This window comes from Muntiacus reevesi, chromosome X, assembly GCF_963930625.1.
Source record: "Muntiacus reevesi chromosome X, mMunRee1.1, whole genome shotgun sequence".
Taxonomy (NCBI): Eukaryota; Metazoa; Chordata; class Mammalia; order Artiodactyla; family Cervidae; genus Muntiacus; species Muntiacus reevesi.
This window is the reverse complement of record NC_089271.1, coordinates 12,392,809-12,419,197: the sequence shown is the minus strand read 5'-3', so window position 1 is coordinate 12,419,197 and position 26,389 is coordinate 12,392,809. Positions and strand designations below refer to the sequence as shown.

Below are 26,389 nucleotides of genomic sequence, written 5' to 3'. Positions count from 1 at the left end.
AACTTCTCTTCAGAGGAGTTTTACTTAAAGGCCTTTAGGTTCAAGGAAATCGTTGCTTCGCTTGACAAAGCACACCCAATAGAGGCTTCAACAGTATTCCCTAGTCAAGCGGGACTACGGTTCAGAGCGAACAGTTGTCCACATCTGCCACCTGTGGGCTTTTAGGGTGATATATACGCATCCCATCTTACTCTGCCTTTTCCATCTTCATTTGCTTTGTCTCTACATCTTTGTTTTGGCATCTGGATCTTGGGTCATTGCTTACTTTTCTGTAACGGCGACCAACATGTCCTAGTTTGCCTAAGGACTTTTCCAATTTAGCCTCAGAAGTCCGACATTCAGGGAACCCACTCAGGCATAGGCAAAACTTGGATGGTCGGTTTTTCTATCAGAAAAATGGAGACCACCTCAGGATGGTCTGTTTTGGTTAATCCCTTTAGAGCCAAAAGAAAAATCGAAACTAGATTGTAAAGATCAGGGTGGATAAAAGAGCATCAATCCAGTTCCTTCTCCTTAATCACTAAACTCTCCAAATTTCCATGACTTTTCCCCATAATACAGCCATTTGACAATCAGGCTGGTAGAGTATTTTGGAAATGGCAGTTCTTAGAAAGAGTGCCCCATGTGGGTTTAAAGAATGCTAATAATCAAATAGTTACTAACTTCTGGAAATCAGTCATCAAAGCCTAGCTCCTTAGGAAAAGCTGAAATATATTTTTAATAATGACTGTATGTTTCTCTATTGTACAACATAAGGACTTTTTGACTTGGAAAATTTTATCAGCTAATTTTTATTGGGGATTATTGGACAGAGGGACTTGGCAGGCTACAGTCCATAGGGTCGCAAAGAGTCGGACACGACTGAGCAACTTCATTTTACTTGATACCAGGCCTGCAAAGCAAATTCCCAGACCTGAGAGGGTGCTGTTGTGGGCCCAGGGAAGCTTCCATTCCATTCTATTTGCTCATTGGCTATCCCCTCCCTTCAAGAGTGAACCAAGAGAATGGCAAAATCTTAAAAGTTCTCCCCATCACATATTTTGCATTTTTGAAATTATCCAAAGGAATCAGAGGATAGTAACTGGAAGGAGATGACCACTTAGTGTTTCATTGGCAACAGGAGTTACTGGAAGCTTTGGAGTTTTGTGTGAGTAAAGAATGGAAATGCGTGATTTGTGGAAAACAAAACAGGGGCTGTTGAAAATAAAATAATCCAATTTGCATATAAATAGGTACTAGATAGACCAACGGTGATATTTTCTAAAGATTTCCTGAAGGAAAAAAAATGCAGTGTCTCCACTATGTGACAACTACCCCTTTTATTTGCCTTAGGGTGTGAACCAATTATCCTTAATAAAATTTTTTTTGTGAGGGTTTATGAGATTGGTTCAGTAGGAGGTAGGAGAGAAGAGGATGTCATCTCTTAGTCAATTCTGGAGGTAGAAAAATTCTAAGTATAGGAAGTAATGATAACTGGAAATAACAGAGATGAATGAGTTAAATTTCTTAGGCCATGGAGAGACCCCTACCCCGGAAGGAAACAGAAAGAGAGAGGCCATGAAAAGTCAGAGAGTGAGCGTTCAGCAACAAAATCACCAGGAGAACATCACTGTAATCCTCCTTTGAACCTGAGAATGATTTAAATATGCATTTTGAGAGATTCCAGAGAATATTACATTAGTGATATAAAATATGAAACATTGACTTTAAAAAAAACTCGCTATAAATTTCCACAGCTAATGTACATCTTTTAAAAAAGTCTTTCCCACAAGTTTTCTTCTCCAGTGTTTCCTACTTTGCTATTTTGAATTTTCTTCCAATATCAGAACTTTAAAAAAGAGCACTGAATCTATCTTATCACAATAGACCCACTAACTGTCTAAGAGTTAATTTAAAATAAATTAATTAACCTGTCCATAAGCAAGGATAAGTGGAAGAGTTAGAGGAGAAAATATATTTTATGCCATAGTGACAGGAATTATATGAAATAAGACTTTTATTAGATCTTTTGGAAGTATTTTTTCTTTATAATGTATAGGAATTAAAATTTTCCTTAATTTTGTTCGTGATGGTAATACATTATTCCAGAATAAATGGCAACCCTTAAAACTTTAAAGAATAGAAAAGAACACCCAAGGATATAGAGAAGTAGATAGCCAAAGAAAAGATCTTCCAGGGCTGTGTCCACTATCATTTTCAATGTAGGGTACAAATTTGACATATGATTTATCCATGCATTGCCTCTGTTTATTTACAAATAGGTTTATTCTCTCAAGATATTCCAAACCACCGGAGATGGTTATATTGCTCTGTAGCCTTTCTTTGTCTTTATTTTTGCTTCTAGGTTCAATGAAATATTAAAGGAGAAGTAAATATTGAGAAACATGCTTAAGTGCAGACTGAATTTTCTTTTATACTGCCTTGTCTCTCCAGAGATAGATTCTACTTCAAATAAATGATATATCTCCTTGTATTAAAATTTGTTTTTCTATGATTGACTCCCTGGGTACTAGATTAGATAATGGAAACATTTAAATTAAAAAAGTATGTGTATGTATATCTATATATATTTATTTTTGTGTGTGCATGTCTGTATGTATGTAAATGCATACATATATCTTTTATTTTTCAAAGCCATGTGTAAATCATAGAATCTTTATATATTCTTAACACAGGTAATACGGGTACTTATATTCCATACTATTACTTCACATCAAATTTAGAATTTCTAAAATTTTACTTTTTTGGTACCTTCTAATTCTATGCCCATGCCACAGAGATTGTTTCCTTAAATTGAATTATTTTGTTATATTTAGTCTAGCATTTGTACTTGGGGATTGCCACTCTATCTCATCTGCATTCATATTAAACTTCACTTCTTCTCTCTTTTTATTTTATATGTATATATTTTTCAGTCTAATTATGTCATAAAATTTTCAAAGATATGCTTTGTGGATTTTTCACAGACCTATAGGGCAGTTTGGTTTTAACTTCTAGCTACACTGCAGTAATGTTTTCATCATCTTGAGTTTGTGCTAGCTTTGAATATGGAAAGTTAGCTTTGAATTTGAAATTATGGGAGGAACAGTTGCTTTATGATGAATTCAGGTTTTAACATTGCATTTTTAATTTAGAGACCAAAGTCACCTTGTATCTTAGATTAACAAAATGTTAGGTTGATTCTTGGTTCTCCCTTAAGAATTTAGAAATAAAGAATGTAGGTACCTGCTATTCCAGGTAAGTTAGCATATCTTTATGAGTTGCTTATGCGACTGTAGAATGAAAAGGACCCTGTAACGTCATTCCAGCAGTTAGAGCAACCACACATTCTCCTAAGGGACTATCTACATAAATCTTATCCAGTGCTTTGGGAACATGATTTCAGTTTAGAGGTAAAACAACTCTTAAAACCCTGTGGCAGTAACCAGCAGAGGATGTGGAATTTGGGGAAGTTTCTGGGGAGCTGGAATCATATTCTAGAGATACTCTCTAAGTAGACACATTTTGTACACTTTCAGCTCTTTCTACCCCCTCCCTGCTGCTGCGATCTATTTCCTGCTGCTTTGGCATGGGGAATGTTCTAGCACTCACAGGTTCAAGTCACATTTTGTTCACCCACATCCTTCCAGGCCGTTATTTGGAAGGTTTGGGGAGACTGTCTCTTCTCCATTTTCTGATGGCCCAACCTTGGGGACAGCTGGATGCAGATGGCATGCAAATATTCTTGACCTTTACTGGCTCTATCAGTATTCCTGAACTATGCCTTTGTGTTAGGAAGGAAGGGCTTGCAAATACACCCCTCATCCTGTAAATTAACTTGCCATCACTAGCTAAAGAAAAAGGGGAAAGAAAGAAAAGGAAATGGTAAACTGACATTCCGAAACTAAATTATAACCTGTCTCATCATACACCCCTTTCTGGTCTAATGAGTCTTTTGGAATCATAAAAAAAAAATTTTGTCCCACTGAATAGTCTTAACACAGGGTCAGCTAGTAATGACCATCAACAGATCCCTGTGACTTTTAATGAACAGAAGTATATATTTTGAAATAATGTGTATGACCATAATGATCCATAAAAATATTCCTTAGAATAACACAAATATATTGTCCTGTGAGCGCACATCTTCAACACTAATATACTAAAGAGTAAGAGGCAATATGAGTCCCTATGTGAGCCTGTTCTTTGCAGGGAGTAAGTAACAACAGTAATTTACTGGGATTTCATCAAGCATAGTAGGATACACTGGACAGCACCAAGAGAAAGTCATGCTGAGTTCTTAAAACAAATACTTATTGCCTCTTATTTAGAAACAAACATCCAAACTAAATTCTTCAATAATACTGCCAAGAGTTGTGGGATAAGAGTGGGATATGAGAGAAATCAACATGTTTAGAAACTCAAAATTCTGATAAATTCTTGGGGAAAAAAATCATTCCAGAAAACATAGGGAAAGCAAAACTATTATTCTCCCTCCATTCATAGCACTAATCAACATCCTCAGTAACTACATACATTACTGTGCATAAAAGCTAATAGTCTGATGTCTTGTCAACTAAAGGATTCAAGGAAGAATTGGGTTCTGTTTAATTTTTTGACCATTTTTTGAGCCATATTTTGTGAGTATATTCATGAGTGGTAGAGTCTCAGGGTTTTGGGAAGGGAAACTTGGGCTGTGATGACACTCTCTGGGTGCATCAGGTAGATACCTAGGCAGAGCCTAAAAGATCTGGAAAGATAAGATCTTTTCAAGGTGAAGCAATTCTCATATTCTTATGATCACCTGCATAATGTCTGTTTAAATAATGATGCCTTACATCCCAAAATTGACAATCTATGGCCTGTGGGCCAAATTTGGCCACAATCTGTGTTTATAAGTAAAGTTTTTTTTTTCTGGAGTATAGCCATACCCATTTCCTTACTATTGTTTATGGCTGCTTTTATGCTGAAAGGGTGGGATTAAGTAGTAGTGACAAAAATTGTCTGGTCCTCAAAGTCTTAAGTATTTACTGTCTGGTGTTTTTGAGAATGTTTGCTAGTCTCTACCCTACATGACATGAGAATTTATTCTTTGACTTAAGCGTGGTAGAGTTTCAAAAATTTTTTTTAGTTTCACACAAGAGCCATAATTGAAGAAAATAAAGATACTTTTTAAAAGCCAAATTCAGTTTATTATTACATCAGAAGCTAAGAAGTAAAATAAAAGAAGCATATAGGCATCATTCTTCTGATCATGCGATTTAATACATCTCATAGAGCAGAATAGACAGGCCATTGGTATTACGCTTGGGCAATGATTTCCAAGTTTTCTCATAGGAAACAAGGCAAAGGACACTTTAGTAAGTGACCAAGAAGCACCTAGGCAGCACATTTATTAAATACCTTCAGTAGCTCTTAAAGACACAGGAAAACAAGGATATCCATAGTTATCATTTTCATCTCCTTAAATGTTTAGCTTTATCTTGCATTAATGAACATTGAAGAGGTTTATATTTACATTTTTGATTGAGGGTAAGATGCAATGAGGAAATTTAATCAAAGCAACTTAGGGGTCTAATTAATGCAATCAGCATTAGGTCGTGCAAGTATTGTCATTGAATGCCATCGTGTAAAGCTGGTGATAGTGATTTGGGCAGCTGGAATGTCTACCCCTCTGTTATCAAGATAAAACCAAGAGGGGAGAGACAGACGCTGAATGCCAAGTCCAAAGCTGGAGTCTTCTTTCCATGTTGAGCTTTTCTTATGAGCTAATTAATAGTCCTATCAAAACTATCTTAGTTGAGTAAAATTCTTAATGCACTACATATGGTCAAAGTCCCAAAAGTTTCATTTCTGGACAATGCTGTGTCAGAATAGTATTAAAATGGTTGGTGGAGTTGTAGTATGTCTGGTTTGCCAGTGGAAATGAATGTTGAGGTAAATTATTCTTTTCTAACATCAAGGATATCAAGAAGTACAGTAATTTGTTAAGCACAATCCTAATAGTCTAAAAGAGAATTCATAAAGACATTGGAACACGGTTTTTTACTTCTCAATGGCACTATGCTTATTATTTCATTTCTTGAGTGTTTCTAGGACATCAGCCACCATAGTACTTAGTCAAGCTCAACTAACTGTATTTTATTTTGATCTCATCCAATAATACAGCTGTGTACTTTACATATACAGGTAGCGCTAGTGGTAAAGAACCCACCTGCCAATGCAGGAGAACTAAGAGACGCTAGTTCAGTTCCTGGGTTGGGAAGATCCCCTAGAGGAGGAAATGGCAACCCACTCCAGTATTCTTGCCTGGAAAATTCCATGGACAGAAAAGCCTGGCAGGCTATAGTCCATGGGGTTGCAAAGAGGCAGACATGACTAAAGGGACTTAATACAACAACATACTTTACATAGTCATGAAAACTAGAACTAGTCAGTGGACTTAAATTATATGGAGGCTAAGAAAATATTTCACTCAATATGTAATCTCCACACAATAGCCTAGCACTATAAGGTTACTGATCTAATAGGCTGTGTCACAGGCAACAACACCACTTTGACACCGATAAGGAGTCTTGGTGAATTTTAAAGTAGCTGAAATCTTTTTCATGTACTTGAGACATGTCTACACTTAGAATATGATGGGGTTTTGTTAGTTTTATGTTTATTTTGGGTGGGGGAGCCATGCATGTTATGTAATTCCTGTGGAGTTGGAACAACTTTCTATTGCCATCAAATTGGTGTGTGTGTGTGTGTGTGTGTGTGTGTGTGTGTGTGTGTGTGTGTATTTTAAAGTCAGCTTCTTGGCATATATCTTAAATGTAGCATGTCTGAAGCATGATTATGTTAAAGTGTCCCATTATATGAAAATATCTCCTAAACTTTGAAATTTGTATTTCTGAAACTTTGGAGATGCAAATATTTAAATATCCTTAATTATGCACCAGCTCATTACTGATAATTCTACCTAAATATAACCAAACATCAAGTGTTTCCAAAATTTCTCTGGCATGATGGATGAAAGATTATTGAATTTTAAACAAATGAATATCTGACTAATGAATTCCTAAGGTGAAAGAGTATAACTAATTGCTTTCTAGAGGTGAATGAATTTGGAAATTAGCACTCAGTAAATGTCTCACAAATGTACAACAGTGCTCTTTGATCACACATCCCATTCCTTCACACGATGGCTTCAATGCTCAGTCCCACTCACCATTGTAGTTTCTGCTATTGACCCAAAGCTGTTGATAAATATGTTGCAGGTAACATTTACAGGAGGTCCTGCAAGTTGAACAATAAATAGAAAATTTGACAGGTTGTGTTCATGGCATAATCAAGTCATGTTTTTCTCTTGCCAGTGGCATTGTAGCACTTACCATGGTGGTTTCTGTGACTGATCCAAAACTGTTGATAAAAATATTGCAAGTAACGTTTACTGGAGGACCTGCAGAACGCAATAAGAATGTTGCAATAGACATTGAAGCAAAAATACAGCCCCATCAACATCTGTGCAAATGACTAGAGATGTAAAAAAAATTAAAACGATGGTGAGATTGCAAAAAAAAAAAAAAAAAAAGAGAAAGTTTCACCCAGAGAAGTTCACAGTAATAACATTCCCACTAGCCTTTCAAATAATGACAGTTAAGCAATGATAACTTACCCTGAAGAGTTTTGGACTTGGAAAATATAAGCTGAAGACTATTAAATGGAATTCATTGTCAATAGTTGTGATCAAAATTGCCTTTTGGATGAGTGGCTTTCTTTGACCTTAGGCTCATCAACCTTGTAGATGTCAACAGTGGGTGCACATGACGATGAAATAGCCTGGCTCATAAGTTCAAATGGAGCTACATTTTGAACGGTGGATGGGTCAGGAATATCCACCTCCTTTTGTGGAATACCCTTTAAATCAATGGGTCTAGTTTGATTCTCATGATACCTCTGAATTTACCCCATTCCTTCTTTATACCCTGTGACTGCCTGAAATGATGCACAGAAGTACAAAACCAAAGAAGATTAGCTCACTTAAAGAAATAAACCCAGCAGTGTCGCTTAATGTCCAGATTGTTACATGAATAAATATAGTATAAAGCAAGGTTTCGTTTCCCTGGTGACTCAGACGGTAAAGAATCTGCCTGCAATGCAGGAGACACAAGAGACGTGGGTTTGATCCCTGGGTTGGGAAGATCCCTGGAGAAGGGAGTGACTACCCACTCCAGTATTCTTGCCTGGAAAATTCCATGGAGGTTTATTAATCCTAGATGTGCTTTGAACAAAGTGCATGCTTTTTCCTCCAGAGACACAGGGAATAATTCTCTTTTCCTCTTGCCCTTTGTTTCTCCTCCAAGCAAGTACTAACCAGCCTGCCCCTGTTTAGCTTCAGAGATCAGGTAAAATCAGGCATGTTCAAAGGGTACAGCCACAAACTCTTTGCCCTCTGACAATACGTTAATCACCTTCTGATGACCTCCAGTTTCATGTTATGCTGTGCAATATATTTATTGCCCTCATGTAGTTTCCACATAATGCTTTCTAAGATATGAATCAGTTCATATTGCCATGAACCATCTATGCGCTCGTTGCTTTCTCCTTATGGAAATTTATTTCTTTTCACTTAACAAAGGCTCAGTATCCTGGCTCAAGCTACACCCCAGTTGGCTCTGTTTGCAACAAGCAGGTAGGATCTGAACGAGGAGGAGTTTGGCTTGAAGCCTCCTTCATAGGCTGATAGTAAAACACAGCAGCAGCAACACTTGAGTGCCATGTTTTTACTTCTCAAGTCCATGTTGAGTTCTCAAAATGAAAAAAAGAAAAGGGCTCAACAGCTAATATAAATCTCCAGGCAAGGAAACTTTTGGTAAAAGAATGAACAAGGGATATGGATAAAAGAGATGTAGTAAACTGTTTTTCTTTTTAACATAACTAACTTCTCTGCTTTTAATGAGAAAATAGTGTTTTTTAAAGTGTTTTTGGAATCAGATCATAAACATCACCATATTATCAAAACATTTTTCAGCCTACATCTTTGAAATATTCCACATCTTTTTAGTTTATCCGCTTGTTATTCATCATTTGCTAAGATGACTTCTTTTCCATGGTCACTTCCTACTCTGCTTTATTTTGTTTTTCTATTTAGGTTACTTGAAAAAAAAACAGCAAAAAAAAAAAAGAGTCTCTTTCTTGGCCATAGAATTTTATTGTATAACAAATATATTTTTATGCTGGTAAGAGATAAAGTAAACAAGTAAGAGTCAAGTCACGAGAAATTGTGTGTCTTTACTTTTTTTCCTCTCTTCACAACAAGATATTTCCTTTTAGATGCTCCAATTCAGGGTGGAAAACTTTCGTGAATTGTTATATACAAGATAGAAAATGAATAATGTGGGAAAAGAAACAGGAAAGAGAGAAACATCATCTTAACAGGAGGAATTTGACAATCCAAATGTAGGTTCTCATGTACTGTAGACTATCTGATTATCTGGCCTCCCCAACTGGCTTGGAACCAATTAGAAGGCTGGGTCATACCATCATGCATCTGTTTTTATCCTTCCCAGTACATGGCAGTGTGAGTATACTGCTAGAATTCAAAATATTTTTTAAGCTACCACATATTGACACACTGTACTGAGCACATTAAAAAAGTTATCTGTTTTAATCCTCACACAAGAGGAATTGTTTTAGTGCTCCAATAAATATTTTCAGATGAGGAAACTGAGAGTTAGAGAAATTAAGTAACTTGCTTAAAGTCATGCCACAGTAATTAGAGAAGCTGAGACTCAAAGTCTTATCATTCTGATTCCAAAATCCTAAATTTTCAACCATTTTGCTGCACTAGATTCATTGCCTAATATCCTCTGACCTGCAAAACAGGGTATTTTTCATTGGTTTGTACACCTGGGATAGTTTGACCCTTTGCATCTGATCATTTCAATCTTGGCCACTGCCTTAAGAATCATTTGTATTTGAATATAAAACCTTGGAAATGAAAAAAGAAGTAACTTTCACATGCATGTATTAATAAGGAGCTCACATATATTAAAAATTTGCTGTATGCCAATAAGTGCCTTATTTCATTCTTCAATAATTACATGTTACCATGTCTCCCATTCCTAGCAAAATGCCGGGCTGGATGAAGCACAAGCTGGAATCAAGATTGCAGGGAGAAATATCAATAACCTCAAATATGCAGATGACACCACCCTGATGGCAGAAAGCAAAGAGGAACTAAAGAGCCTCTTGATGAAAGTGAAAGGGGAGAGTGAAAAAGCTGGCTTAAAACTCAACATTCAGAAAACTAAGATCATGGCATCCAATCCCATCACTCCATGGCAAATAGATGGAAAAACAATGGAAACAGTGAGAGACTTTATTTTCTTGGGCTAAATCACCACAGATGGTGATTGCAGCCATGAAATTAAAAGACTCTTGCTCCTTGGAAGAAAAGTTATGACCAACCTAGGCATCATGTTAAAAAGCAGAGACATTACTTTGCTGACAAAGGTCTGTTTAGTCAAAGCTATGGATTTTCCAGTAGTCATATATGGATGTGAGAGTTGGACTATAGAGAAAGCTAGCACTAAAGAATTGATGCTTTTGAACTGTGGCATTGGAGAAGACTCTTGAGAGCCCCTTGGACTGCAAGGAGATCCAACCAGTCTATCCTAAAGGAAATCAGTCCTGAATATTCATTGGAAGGACTGATGTTGAAGCTGAAACTCCCATACTTTGGCCACCTGATGCAAAGAACTGACTCATTGGAAAAGACCCTGATGCTGGGAAAGACTGAAGGCAGGAAGAGAAGGGGACGACAGAGGATGAGATGGTTGGATGGTATCACCGACTCAATGAACATGAGTTTGAGCAAGCTCCGGGAGCTGGTGATGGACAGGGAAGCCTGGTGTGCTGCAGTCCGTGGGGTCACAAAGGGTCGGACACGACTGAGCCACTGAACTGAATGCCTCCCATTTTATGGATGAGGAAACTGAGGCACAAAGGAAATTCATTAATTTTCCCAAGGTCACAGAGTTTGGAAGAAGCAGAAACTGCCTAACTTTAGGGACACCTTTTTTAACTAGAGGGATAAAATGCCTGAGGCCAATAAAATCACCTGGAGGATAGAAGTTACCTGAATATGGAACAATGTCTGCAAATTCTTTGTGTTGAATGATGGCATTGTTTTTCACTGTTAAAAAATAAAAAGAGTTATCCTGACATGTGCCAACACAACCTCCCATCTGTGTTTTAGCCCAATAATTTACTAAGGTGTTCTAATTAACAGTAACACATTCTTAGATGTGATCACCAGCAAATGAATGTGTTCTATAAACTGCAGAAAGAGTTAACACTACTTAAGCTCATCTAATTGGTTTATCAGCAAAGATACTCCAAAGTGAATTTGATGAGAATTTGACTGGGAAGTATTATATAAACATCTGATCACTCATATCACTTTTCTCTCCTTCCTTCCTCCCTCCTGCCCTCAACAGAACCAAAAGTTGCCTCTCTTAAAAGATCAAGAAACTTTACAAACTTCTTCTAATGGGAAAAATCTCAGTTGGCTATGATGTATAATCCTTTTACTATGCTGTTGAATTTATTTTGATACTATTTTGTTGTAGATTTTTGCATCTATATCCACAAAGGTTATTTGTCCTTAATTTTATTGTCCTGTGGTGTATTTATCTGTCTTTGGTGTCAAAGTAATTTTGGCCTTATAGAATGAGTTAGGAAGTATTCTTTTCTCTTTTATTTCTTGGAAGAGTTTGAGAAGGATTGGTGTTATTTCTTCCTTATGTGTTGTAATAATTCACCAGTGAAGCCATCTGGTCCTAAACTCTGTTGGAAGGTTTTTGATTTTTAAGTAGATTTATTTGCTTGTTATAGGTCAAAGATTTTCTATTTCATCTTGAGTCAGTTTAGGTAAATTATGTATTTCTAGGCATTTGTCCCTTTTATCTCAGTCAGTTCAGTTCAGTCGTTCAGTCGTGTCCGACTCTTTGCAACCCCATGGACTACAGCACACCAGGCTTCCCTGTCCAAAACCAACCCCTGGAGCTTGCTCAAACTCATGTCCATTGAGTCGGTGATGCCATCCAGCCATCTCATCCTCTGTCGTCCTCTTCTCCTCCTGCCTTCACTCTTTCCCAGCATCAGGGTCTTTTCCAATGAGTCAGCTCTTTGCATCAGGTGGCCAAAGTATTGGAGTTTCAGCTTCAGCATCAGTCCTTCCAATGAATATTCAGGACTGATTTCCTTTAGGATAGATGGGTTTGATCTCCCTGTGATCCAAGGGACTCTCAAGAGTCTTCTCCAACACCACAGTTCAAAAGCATCAATTCTTTGGCACTCAGCTTTCTATAGTTCAACTCTCACATCCATACACGACTGCTGGGAAAACCGTAGCCTTGAGTAGACGGACCTTTGTTGGCAAAGTAATGTCTATGCTTTTTAATATGCTGTCTACATTGATCATAACTTTTCTTCCAAGGAGCAAGTGTCTTTTAATTTCATGGCTGCAGTCACCATCTGCAGTGATTTTGGAGCCTAAAAAAATAAAGTATCTCAGTGTTTCCATTGCTTTCCCGTCTATTTGCCATGGAGTGATGGGACCAGGAGCCATGATCTTAGTTTTCAGAATGTTGAGTTTTTATTTAGGTTACCTAATTTGTTTACAATCTTCTTTTATAATTCTTTTTACTTCTGTGAGGTCAGTAGTAATGCCCCCACTTGCATTTCTGATTTTAGTCATTTGAATCTTCTTTTTTTTCTTCGTCAGTCTAGGTAAAGGTTTGTAATTTTTGTTGATCTTTTAAAAGAGCCAGATTTTAGTTGTGTTGATTCTCTAATTGCTTTTCTATTTTTTTTCTCTACTTTGCTCTTTATTATTTATTTCCTCTGCTAGCTTTGGGTTTAGTTTGCTCTTCTTTTTCTAGTTCCTCAAGATGTAATATTATGTTATTGATTTGGGATCTTTCTTCTTTTTTAGTGCAGGCATTTAGCTTAAAAATTTCCCTCTGAACACTGCTGTCAGTGTATCCCATAAGTTTTGGTATGTTGCATTTTTGTTTTCATTCTTCTTTAATTTCCCTTGTGATTTTTTCTATAACCTGTTGGTTGTATAAGAGTGTGTTATTTTCCAAATATTAGTGAATTTTCTGATTTTCTTGTTTTTAAAACTTGTTTTAAATTCTTGTGGCTGTGCCATGCAGCATGCAGAATCTGAGTACCCTGACCATTATTGAACCCATACCCCCTACAGTGAAAGTATGGAGTCTTAACCACTGGACCACCAGGGAAGTCCCTGGTTTTCCTTTTATGATTGATTTTTACCTTCATTTGACTATATTTGGAAAAGATACTTTTTATAATTTTAATCTTTTAAATTTTATTAATATTTTGTCTCCTGTTGTTGAGTGGTGTATTCTTTATATGTTTGTGAGGTCTAGTTTGTTTATAGTGTAGTTCATATTCTATATATCCATACCAATCTCTGTATTGATGTTCTATCTATTACTGAAATGCTATATTAAAGGTTCCAACTATTACTGTAAAAATATTATTTTTTCTATCAAGTTTATCAAGGTTTACTTCATTATTTTGGGATTCTGTTGTTTGGTGCGTGTATTTCTAGGACTGTAATATCATCTTGATTATTTGACTCTTTTATCAATGTATATTGTCATTCTTTGTCTCTTTTAAGAGATTTTGACTTATGTCAGCATAGCCAACGCCACTCTCTTTTGGTTACTATTTGCATAGAATATCTTTTTCCATCCTTTCACAATCAATCTACTCATGTCTTTGGATCTAAAGTGAGTCTCTTATAGACAGCATATAATTGGATCATAGTTTGTTTTATACAGTCTTCCTATCTATATCTTTTGTGTGAAAGAGTTTAGTGCATTTACATGTACAGTAATTACGTATATAAGGAATGACTTTTGCCGTTTGGTATTTGATCTCTTTATTTTACAGCATTTTTTGTTTTTCTTTTTGTCTATTGCCATCCTCTTTTGTATTTAGTTGATTTTTTCTTTTAGTAAACCATTTTGATTTTCTTTTATTTCAAAGAGATATACTTTTTAGATATTTTCTTTGTGGTTACTGTGGGGATTACATTTAACATCCTAAATTTATAACAATCTAGTTTGAATTGATACCAACTTAACTTCTATAACATACAAAACTCTACTGTTATACAGTTACATCCTCCTCCTTTTAGGTTTTTCGTGTCACAAATAATATCTTTATTTATTATATATCCAATAGCATAGAACTTTATTTCTTTATTCGGCTTCGAGTTACTGTCCAGCATCCTTGCATTTCAACCTGAAAGACTCCATTTATCATTTCCTGTAGGGCAAGTCTAGTTCTAATGAACTCTCTCAGCTTTTGTTTATCTCTGAATGTCTTAATTTATCTTTCATTGGTGAAAGATAATTTTCCTGGATATAAATTTTTAGCTACAGTTTTTTTTTCATTTCAGCACTTTAAATATATCATCCCTTGCAGTCTGGCTTCCCAGGCTTCTTCTGAATGATTGGCTAATGATTTTATTGTACATCCCATGTGAGTAATGATTTGGTTTTTTCTTGCTGTTTTAAAAATTCTCTCATTGTCTTTGGCTTTCAGTAGTTTGATTGTAAAGTTTCTCAGTGTGAATCTCTTTGGGTTTTCCTACTTGACGTGCATTGAAGATTGTGGATTTGTAGATTTCTATCTTTCATCAAATTTGAGATGCCATTATTTCTTCAAATATTCTATTCAAATATTCAAAGATCTTTCCTACCCCTCTCTCATTCTCAGAATGTGTGTGTTGGTCTGTTGGTGTCCCATTGGTCCTTTAGATTCTGTTTAGTTTTCTTCCTTCTTTTTCTTTTATGTGCCTCAAACTCAATAATTCACTTAGACCATCATCACATTCACAGAGTTTTTCTTCTCCCTGTTCAAATATATTGTTAAATTCCTTTGGTGAATTTTCCATTTCTCTTTTTTCACATTTCAGCTCCAGAACTTCTCTTAGGCTCCTTCTTATAATTTGTAGCTCTTTATTGATATTTTCATTTTACTCATACACCAATCTCCTGATTTCCTTTTATTATTTGTCCTTGTTTTCCTTTAGATCTTTAAGCATATTTAAGACAGTTGTTTTACATAATTTATCTAGTAAGTTCAGTGTCTGAACTTCCTCACGGATGTTTATTGTCCATTTATTTTTTACCTTCAAATGGGACATATTTTTTCCTGTTTTTTTGTATGCTTTGTGATTTTTGTTGATAACTAGACATTTGACTTTTATAATTGATAACTCATGGGGAGAAGGGGAAAGTAGATTCTCCCCCTTTGCCAGAGTTTGCTGGATCCTTTTGTTGTTGTTGTTGTTGAAAGCTATTATAAGCCATCCATTTGGTGACTTTCTAACACTATTTTTGCAAAGACTATGTTTCTTAACTTTTGTGTGGCCATTATAGTCTGTTTCTCAGCTTGTACTCTACTTAGAGTTTTGACGGAAATTTTCTTGAACACCAAGGGCTAAAAAAAATCAAACAAATAAACAAACAAAAAATACCTCTCCCAGTTTTTATTTATTATCTGTATTCTTGGGGCACTCCTTTGATACTTAGATAGTCTTGAACTGAATCTAGCGATCAGCCCAAGGTGAACTCTTTGGATCTGCTCAGATCCTTTCTGAGTATTCATCTTGCCCTGAGAATGCCTGTGGCTTTTTAAATTCTCCTACATGCATGGCTGATTTTGAATTTCCTGACTTCCCTAAGAAACTCTTGTCAGCTTTTGCTCTTAGGCCTTTAAATGGTCTATTGTATGTTTCAACTATAATCTTTTACTCCAGGCATCTAAATGTTTCTAGTGTTTCTTGCACTGTGTTTGATCAATACCTACTGCTTTTCTATCCTGAGTTCTACTGGGTTAGGTGGAACAAAGATGAGTACTGTCATAGGCTGAATTGTGCTTCTTCAAAATTTATATGTTGAAGTGCTAACCCCCAGTACCCCAGAATGTATGTGTATTTGGAGAGAAGGTCTTTAAAGAGGTAATTAAGGGTAAATGAGGTCATGAAGGTAGTCCCTAATCTGACATGAATGAGGTCCTTAAAAGAAGAGCAGAAAAGAGATATCAGAGATGTGTGTGCATAGAGGAAAAGCCATATGAGGACACAGTGAGGATGTAGCAATCTGCAAGCCAGGGAGAGAATCCTTGGGAGAAACCAATACCGCTATCGCATAGATCTTGGACTTCTAGCCTAAAAAATTGTGAGAAAGTCCATTTCTATTGTTTAGGTTACCTAGCCTGTGTTATTTTGTTATGACAGTCCTAGCAAACTAACACAAGCTCTTTGCATATGTCCTTCTGGTAGCACACAGACAGGTTAGAATAGATAGACAGAATAATTTGTGAATAATATTTGCTTGTTTACTTTGCCCTCTCCAGAATGAGGGATCAGGCTTCCACACTGGAAATGTAGGTTGCCACTGATTCAAAAACAAAATCACTGCTGGGGAGAGGATGGGCCAAGGACAAGTAAAGACACCACAAAACTTTCCTGCCATTTTCAAGTTAGCTTTTTCCTGATTCCATAGTTTCTTGGTTGCTATAGACTTATGACTATTTTCCAGAATTCTAACAAAATTAGTTCTGACAGTTTTTACTTACTTTTTGACGCTTCTGTGTGGGAACAAGAGCTTGGAGCTGCCTACTCTGCTGTTTTGTTGATGTCAACTTTTTCCTCCCCAAAACTTTAATGCATTCATGTGAATCATGGTGCTTCTAAAGGAGAACAAAGTATGTGTTGTTGTTTCCCAACTTTATTTGAACATAGGAGACTATGTTGTTTTTGAAATAGATCATCCTCTTTTTTTAAAAAAATTGAAGTATAGTTGATTTACAATGTTGTTTCACTTTTTGGTATACAGCAAAGTGATTCAGTTATACATATATACTGTTTTTCATATGTTTTTCCATTATGACTTGTCACAAGATATTTAATATAGTTCCCTGTGCTGTATATAGTAGCATCTTGTTGTTTATCCCTTCTCTATATGATGGTTTGCATCTGCTTATCCCAAACTTCTAATCCAACCCTCCTCCACCCCTCTTCCTCTGGCAACCCCAAGTCTGTTCTCTAAGCCATCCCCATTCATGGAGCACATTTCAAAGATAACATGCATTCTTCAAAACATAGTTCTGAAAATGTTGACATATAGTAATTTATTTATGAATTCAATTAACAAATTCTTATTGAACAGTAAGTATATTAGATGATAATAAGACTAAAGACAATTATAGAGGTATTATCAAACCCTGTGATCCTTCAAGGAGGGAATGTTTTACTGGGGGCTGCAGGGTCAGTGCCTGGGATGAGGAGGTAATGGGAGAGGAACAAAGAATCAGTAAACAAACAAACAAAAAAAAGAATCAGTAAAGATCAGCTTAACCTTTTCCAGGTATTTGCCTAAGACTCTCAATTTATGTAATGGTCCTGTAGTCTAAGAATGTAATTCAGGGATGCAAGTCACAAAGTCTGTTGTAAGCAGATTTGATAAATGTATTAATTCCTAGATGAGTTCTCTTAAAAACTCAGTGAGCTAGATGACAGGTCAGCAGCATTTTTTTTTTTTTTTTTTGGTCAAGGGCCAGATGGTAAATATTTTAGGCTTTGTGGGCCACAAGGTCTCTGTTACAATTACTCAGTTCTGTCTTTGTAGTGAAAGTAGCCATAAAGAGTATGCAAATAAATGAATGTGGCTGTGTTACTGTAAAAACTTTATTCACAAAACAGGTGATGGACTAGATTTGGCTAAGTTTGCTCCACCACTTGAGCCACCTCACATGAAGAGCCAACTCATTGGAAAAGACCCTGATACTGACAAAGATTGAGGGCAAGAGGAGAAGGAGGTGGGAGAACATGAGATGGTTAGATGGCATCACTGAGTCGATGGACATGAGTGTGAGCAAACTCTGGGAGATAGTGAAGGACAGGAAAGCCTGGAGTGCTGCAGTCCATGGAGTCACAAAGAGTCAGACATGACTTAGCAACTGAACAATAAGTTTGCTGGGCCTTCCAGTTAGACATGACTTAGCAACTGAACAATAAGTTTGCTGGGCCTTCCTCTGAACTTTTAGAGTCAGAGATTAGGAGCAACAGAAATTGTCCCAGAATTCCATAATCTTTCCATACCCGTAAGTGAGGACTGGCCATGAACATGGAGGATCATAGGGACTGTTTGTAGAACTATTTATGTGAGTAAATAGTTTTATATCATGCTTTGTGGTATGAATAAAATCCACTTTAGCAGAAAGGATGTATGGGAAATGGTATTCTTTGGGTCAGCTGCACTGTAGTGGTCCCAGATGAAAACCATCAATTTCCAGTCAGACCACTTCATTGTCACAAGAGCTAGGAGGCAGTATGGAAGAAAAGTGAGGCCAGGACAGATCATGTGGATAACAAATATTTGACTCAGCAATTATATTTAATGTGACTCAGACTTGCTCATAAAAATGAATCAATGAAAAGAGCCCTCTGTATCTTGCATATTTAAAACCTGGAACTAATTTTTATAACTTCTACCATGGTAATGAAAGGTTTATCTATTATTCATAGTGACTATATTAAAATAAGATTATATATATTCATATTGAACAAAGCTTTCTAAATTAACAATAAATACTGTTTTTAAAGCTTTGTGATGGATTCTATTTAAAAATAATCACCAGAGACACATGTTGTATGATGTCACTTATTTGTAAACTCTAAAAAAACCAATTTCATAGAAACAGAAATTAGAGTGTTGGTTACCAGAGGCTGGAGATGGGGAAATGGGGAGGTGTTGGTCAAAGGATAGACACAGTTATAAGATGAGAAAGTTCTGGGGATCTAAGGTACAGGATTAGTGGTGGTGGCTATAGTTAACAATACTGTATTATATACTTGAAAGTGCTAAGTGAGTAAATCTTAAATGTTCTCACTATAAAAAAGAAATTGTAGTTATGTGATATGATAGAGGTGTTAGCGAATACTACATGGTAATGATTTTACAATATATAAGTGTATAGCTCAACACCTTTTATACCCTAAATTTACACAGTATTATATGTCAATTTTATCTCAATAAAGCTTGAAAAAGTTTAAATGAGGGTCACTGCATAGGTAAAAAATAAGTACTAGGAAAGAGTAGAGGATCTCTGTAACACCAAAACAACTAGCCACTATTCATCAGTTTTGCCTCAGTTATGTTATTTTCCAACATCATTTTAGGGCAAAAGACTTGAAAGTCAGCATTCTTTCTGTTCTGAGATGAAAATGTTATTTTTTCTCTCTTGTCACAAATAGACAAGAATAACATTTTGATTTTGCATTTTATTCCTTTTAAATAATTTAATGTGTCCTCAAGTATCACAGTTGACTTAGTGTGGGGTCCCTGGATGGGAATGCAGTAGTAACTCTATGTGTTTGATATCTGTAGAAATTAAATTTCTTTTGGAATAAGAAGATTTTTATTTAGCAGAAAGAGTCTCGCCATTAGCTCAAGTGAAAAAGGGAGGAAATAAAGCACATAGAGAAATCAAGAAGATGTATAGTTAATGGTCAGAGACTTGTTTGAAAATAGGGAAGCAATGTTTCTTATGACAGCTTCCTGTGTTGTATGGCACTTTGATGCCCATGAAAGAGAGAGTCTTGGAGGATAAGAGAGTTGGAAAGGGACGGAATGGCTTTTCATGGTGGCACTCCCTTTGTGAGGGGTAATCTAATTCAAAGAATGGAGAAAGATTTTTTTTCTTTTAATGTCATGATATTAATTAGAAATGGTCACCCAAACTAACTCATTGCATTTTAAAAATCTTCTTGAAAATTCATGACTAATAAATTATATACTATTGATTCTTCTGCCCAACACATGGTCAAAATGATTTTATCAGTTCCACTACATTCAGCTCAGTTGCTGACATCCAGGTCTGTGCTGATTCCCACAGCCTGATGAGATAGTCTAGCAAACCATTCGCTTTGGACCAGCCTTGTTGATAAAAGGCTAGAACTGCCAGACAAAGCAATTGATTAGCAACTAAGGTAACTTGAATATAGAGAACCAAATGGCAGATTCTGTGAGTCCTTCCCACTAATGGCTACCAGTTGTCAACTGCTCTCACACAAGGATGAGTGAATGGACATATGTGCACAAAGCTCAGATCCACGTCAGAGGGCTTTGAGAATGCTGACAAGTTTCTATCTTTGCATACTGTGGATTTCTCCACAATTAAAAAAGGAGGAATAAGACAGGAGCCAATATATGAAGTATGGTAACTACCAGTCTGTCTTGTTTTTGCCACTAGCTTTGCTTATTATCACCTGTGAACTTTAAACAGAGTATAGAAACTCTCTGGGTTTGTTATTTCTGTAAAATGGGAGTAATGGTGCTTACTTTGATGTTAATTATGAGAATTAGGAGTGATTTAAGGAAAGCCCATAATAGTTGTTAAAGAAATTGTAGCTTGCCTCCAGGAATTATGCATAAGCATTCTTTGCGTCTGGACAACTACACAGTACTATAGACTTGGGATCATTCCTGCTAGCTTCCTTATTTAAGATAGGGTTTTTCAACCTAAGGACTACTGGCATTTGTGGGAGTCTGTCCTGTGCATTGTAGGATGTTGAGCAGCATCTTGGGTCTCTAGTCATGAGATACCAGCAGCACCCCACCTCCCACAGCCCCTGCCGTGACAACCGAAAACATGTCCAGATATTGCCAAGTGCTCCCCTCCCCGGGAGGGGGGACAAAATCACTCCTGATTGAAAACTACTAAGTTATAAAAGTCAGGTAAAAATGCAGGATTAGTGGAAAGGCTACTTAACAAGGATTACATTATATAACAATGAAAGGAGCTTCAGAGTATTCTTCTGCATAGCCCAACAAATGCTAGGGACATATTATATTTTTGGTCATATGACTTTCTGATGAGAAAGTCATCTCTCTCATGTGTTTCAACAAAGAATGTGGATTTAAAAAATATTTAAACATACTTTGGATGAACACATGGCAGTATTATGGAACTTGTACTCCTTTGTTGTGTGTGTTCATCAAGAAATTAAATGTGGTGCCTCTCTGCAGGCATTTACTAAATTCTGTGCATTTCCATCTTATACCTCTTCATTCACTCACTCAATCAGCAAACATTTATTGAGTATCCATTATATGCTGGTCTTGTACTAATTATCCTTTACATTTAGATGGTGAATTGTGGGACAAAATATAAGAAAGTTGGGCATTAAGGACAAGTCAGAAACAATTTGCTGAAAAGCCCTTGAGTCATTCTGCAAGAAATGTCAGATGAAACAAAAAGTGTGTGCTCAACCAAGCATCACAGAGAGGGCATTTTTGTTAAGCCTCTTTCTAATACAAGTGAACTGCTGCTTTTTTGTTCTTTGCAGGATCATAGTGACCTTAAAGTGAGCAGTTTATGTTCTGGGAGATTTAGGGTGCTTTGCTTGTGGTGACAAGGTTCATTTTCTATTTTAAAGATCTCAGATACTAAGTGGAAACCTTCATGTTGGGAATAATTTTTAAGTGTAATCTACATATATTTCTATTTATGCTATAAATAAAATGTCATCAGATGGAGAATTGCTGGAAAACACAAGGTTCTTGCTATCTTGGGATTAGGGTAGATAATAAATAAAGGCCCATTTAGCCTTAGAAGAAGACAATTTTAAATGCCATTTGGAATTAGTTTTGAAATGAGGAGATCTGAGAATTTCTCATGAACCCAAATGATTTTTCCTTTCATTTTAGGAAGTAACAAAAATAGAATTAAAGAGGACTTTCTCCGTTAATTGAATCCTCTACTACTTTGCAAAATGAATAGCAAGTTCATCAACTTGTTAGGGCCTGACAAATTGAAAATAGATTTGTTTTGCATTAGTTAATTTTTGAAGAAGGAACTATGCTGTGTTTGAGGTTATGATAATGAAATTGGTGGGTGTAATTTACACATATATACATATATGTTCACATGTTCAAATCTTCTTGTTCTTCAATCAATACCTACTCAGTGAATTTTCCCATGATTCTCCACACCAGAATATCACATTTCTTGGAATTTCCAGAGCCCCATAACCCTTACCATATTGTAATATAGTCAATTTTTTTCATGCTTGTCTAATTCTTTCTAGTGTGCTCTAGACAGAGTATGATTCAAATCTGATTCACTGTAATGTTTCTCAAGGCGTTTGTATAGTACTCAGCACATAGTAGGCATTCAATAAACTCTCAGTGAATGCTGTTGAGCAGAATATAAGCCTTTTTGTGTAAGTATATGCCAGTGGCATGCCAAGAAATCTGCATTCCCATTCCATTTCAGAGCTACTTTCAGCACAAGGCATTTTAACCCCATCCGTTGGCCTCCATCCTTTCAACTTCAAAGGGGAGTTCATTCAAAAAGTGTTTCATTTAGACCAATAATTTCATCTCAACCTGTGAAATCAAAAGTGAATTTTGTTTACTCTCTTTCCAAAGCACTCAACAAAATAAGAAAATCATGACAAAAACATCACAGTCACCAACAAGCAGCATTACAACATGGCCCTTTGAAACTCCTACTCAGCTGCCATGTGTGAGGCTGGGGTAGGGAAACTTCTTGACTGTTGCCCTCCCTCCTGACATCCCTCACCAGTACAGCATGGAACAATGGGGAAAAAATCATAAACTTCAGAGCTGGAACTGGATTTAAAACCTGGCTCTGCTTTTTACTGCTTGTGTAACTCTCTGTAGGATATTTAATCATTCTGGGCTCTAATGTCCTCATCTATAAAAGAAAAAATCTTTGCCTAAATCACAGGTTTGTTGGGAGGACTGAATCTGATACTATGTGTGAAATGCCACCCTTTTCTTTCCTCTTACCATCTCCTTCCCCTACCAAGGAAGGGCCTTCCTCTTAAACCTTGATATTTTCCCCTTTATTTAACAATCAGATGTACTTTTCTCAAGCACCATCTCTCTGCTTTACATTTTATTATGCTCACCCCTACTCACTGTGTTAAGAAAAATACCTGGATTTGAAATAATCTCTAGCAAAAAAAGAGAGGTATTCTTTTTGGAGATGCAGTATATTACTGAATCTTAGAATCATGAGTATAGGGAAAATTGTGCTTTAAGAAAAATCTGTGGACTGTCTGTAGTATACCCCTTCCTGTCATCTGATTCTCATTCTCTGGGAGCTATTTCACGACTCTTTAAATTGTATAACTGATAACAATGGGAAATATTGCTTGCTTAGAGACATGCAAATCCTGCCATGTGCTGTCCCAAAGAAGTTCAAGTGACTGCCCTCCTCCACTGTGAAAGCGTCTGGTTTTGCCTCTGTTTGCACATTCAGGCCAATATTCTTCATCTATAAATGTGTCTGTTTCTTAGGTATTTATTTTGAGCTGGTTATGCCATCTGCCTGGTTCCCTCATTGATTAATGAGTTAAAATCTTTAGCACGTATTCATTTTATATCTGCATGAGAGTTGTGATTTTATCGTTTTTTTTTCCTGAAAATCATCTTTTTATGTGAATTTTTAGAAACATTATCACCCTTTGGAATTGTTAGACTCAGAGCCAGGCTGTAGAAACTTAAAGACCAAAATCCTGTTCAAGGCCATGACAGTGCCGGGCAACCCAGCACTTCCTGTTCCACAGTCAAAAGAGATCTTAGAACACCGTGTCTGCCAACGAATAGTACCTAAGCTCTCCTGGCCCTTCTCTGTTCATCTGTGGCTTCCACAAATGGGAACTTGTTTCCTTATTAGGCATTCTGCGCCATTTCTCGGAGGTATGAAGGTCACCATTGTTCTGAGAGGAAACAGAAGTTTTCTATGTCAGCAAGATATCTAAAAATAGAAACCAGAGTTCCTGACATGCACTCTTCTCTATTAACAACTAGGACAGCACTTCCCTACTGCAGAGGGAAGCCCTGAAATCGTGATGCTTCTTGTGTTTCTGTGTGTTCCTATTTGACTGATGGGCCCTTTGCATTTATGTAGCAGAGGCTTCCATCTCTTACCTCATGCTACACTAGCCAGCTTTGTAACTCAGTTTAATTAAAATGATATTTGTTGGGCTTTTTCTGTATGTTGGGTGCTTGCTTAGTTTGGGTTACCCTGGAATCAGGGATTTGGGTGAAAGTAGTTTATAAAGAAGGTAAATAATGCACCAGCTGGGATGTGGGGAAGAGATTCAGAGTTGGGAAGAAAGCCAAGGAAAGGTGCTTTAGTGAATCCATTATCTCCCAAAGGCACATGAAGCTTTATCCCATAAGTAGCTCTGGCAGACACACTTTTCTGAGCTATTCTGTATCAACACCCATCAATCATTAGACAGGAATATTCTCGGGGGCATTAATTTATCTTCACTTCTGGTTGGTCACAAGGGTGGGCAAAGTGGCTTAGGTGAGAGAAGACCCTCAAGCAAAGAAATTGAAGTGGTAGAGTTTGGAAGTCAGACGGTGCAGTGGTATGGTAAGGGGTTGGGGATATAGGTTGGGTGCCAACGGTGGTGTCTCTTTGGTGTTGGGCATACCAACATGTACATGATCCTTGAATTCAATAAACTCACAATCTGTCATGGCAGAAAGACATGAATTAGACTAATTATGATGTAACATGATAATGTCTAACATGTTAAGAAAATGTAGCAGAGGAGGCAATGAATTGTGCACGGGAAAAGGAGAAAAGGAAAGGAGAATAGAGATTCTTTGTAGGGATGTTGATGAATTTCTTTATACAGAGGATGACAGAGATATGGCTCTATTTTATAAAAAGTACATATCTCATGGAAAGTGCAATCAGCCATTGAAAGTTTTACCTGTGTTATTGATCTTTTTATTGCATATCTTCCTTGAAATTCAAAGACCCTCAAATTTTACTGTTAGAGATTTTTTTAAGTAGTGGGGAAAATTTCCTATGTCTGGATTTTAATATCATATATTTCCACCTCCATCTCAGTGCGACAGAATTTCTGATACTGAGCCGAGTAGAGCTGTCCCTCCGAGAGTCAAGAACCTTCGTGGTCTCCTTGCATTTATCACAGCTGTGTTTATACTTAAAGTGGAAAATGCCTTTCTCCTACAAGATGCCAACATTTCTTGTGGGCTCATGACAATGGGCCACATCATCACCTTGGGACCTCAAGAGGCTCACAATTTGAAGACATGGGAACCTGAATGGGGATACAGACAGAATGGGGTTTGTACTCATAATCCTTTCACATTAGAGACAAGATTTGTTGAGGCTTCTAAAAAGGTTCTAATTTGGTGTGTTATACCAAACACAATAGAGCAGTGTTGTAGCAAAGAAAATCACTTGATGAGAAATGGCCCCATTTTCAAACTCTCAGGGAAGGAAGAGAGCATGTCCCTCAAGTTAAAAGGCAAGAATCTTTCTAAGAGAATCTTCTTTCTTTTTTATAAATTTACTTTCAATTGGAGGAAAATGACAATGTTCTGTTGCTTTCTGTTGCTATACAACAACATGAATCAGTCATAATTATATATTCATCCCATCCTTCATCCTCCCTCCTTTCCCTCCATTCACCCTTCTAGGTCGTCTTTCTGAGATTTAACCTGAGTCAACACATACCTCTTTATAAATGTTCCCTTCCAGGCAGATGTGTGTCCATTGGCAAGCACAGACAGTGGTAGCCTGCCTAGACCACCACAAGGAAGAGTGTGGTGGATAAGTGTGAAGGCTCCAGCCCCAAATAGCCTGGATTTGACTGGCTCCTCTGCCTCTCACAGCTGTGCCAGCTGTAATGATTCTGAGCATCAGTTTGTAGATTTAGAAGAAAGGAATTGATAACGGTGGTACTTAGCAATTTTGTTGGGAATAAATGAGATCATGCATGTAACATACTTAACATTTACTTGGCATACCACAATGCATGCCGTTGTCTCTGTAAACCTGCCTACACTTCATGTCCTCACTTGTTTCCTACCTCTTCCTTATACTTGAGCCATGAACTCTACTTCCTCAGAACTCCTAGTTTCCATGATGTCATTCCCTATGGAGCTGCGTGTTTATATAGACAAGAATTGGCTTATGCTGCTCAGACTTGTTTTCTCTGTGCAATTTCATTTGCTCCACAAGACATCACATTGCTAGAAGACTGGGGTTGTCTGATACTGCTTTCAGGAAGTTCCCAAAGCCCCTGTAAATTAGGCACAAAACTTTGTGGTTCATTTGTAGCTTGCTACAAAGTAAACTTGACCTTGTACATAAGCACTAAGTACTTTCTCTGTTTAAGAAACAACCACTTACATTGTTTCAGGTAACAGTCTCAATTCTTTAACACTGCTACCCTGGCAAGGAAGCAGCACTCAGAACATTCCCTCCTCTCTTCCTTGGCAGGCTTGGA

General features: G+C 36.9%; 1 protein-coding gene across 2 annotated transcripts in view; it reads right to left on the bottom strand.

The window, feature by feature from the left end:
• GLRA2 (glycine receptor alpha 2) overlaps positions 1–26,389 on the bottom strand; it is a 188,495-nt gene that overhangs the window by 139,556 nt on the left and 22,550 nt on the right. Inside the window, exon 3 of one of the 2 annotated variants that reach the window (XM_065915649.1) lies at positions 7,359–7,426. In XM_065915649.1, coding sequence (XP_065771721.1) covers positions 7,359–7,426 — 68 coding nt within the window. Of the gene's footprint in view, positions 1–7,195; positions 7,264–7,358; positions 7,427–26,389 lie in introns of both variants that reach the window. The other variant, XM_065915650.1, reaches the window with a different exon arrangement.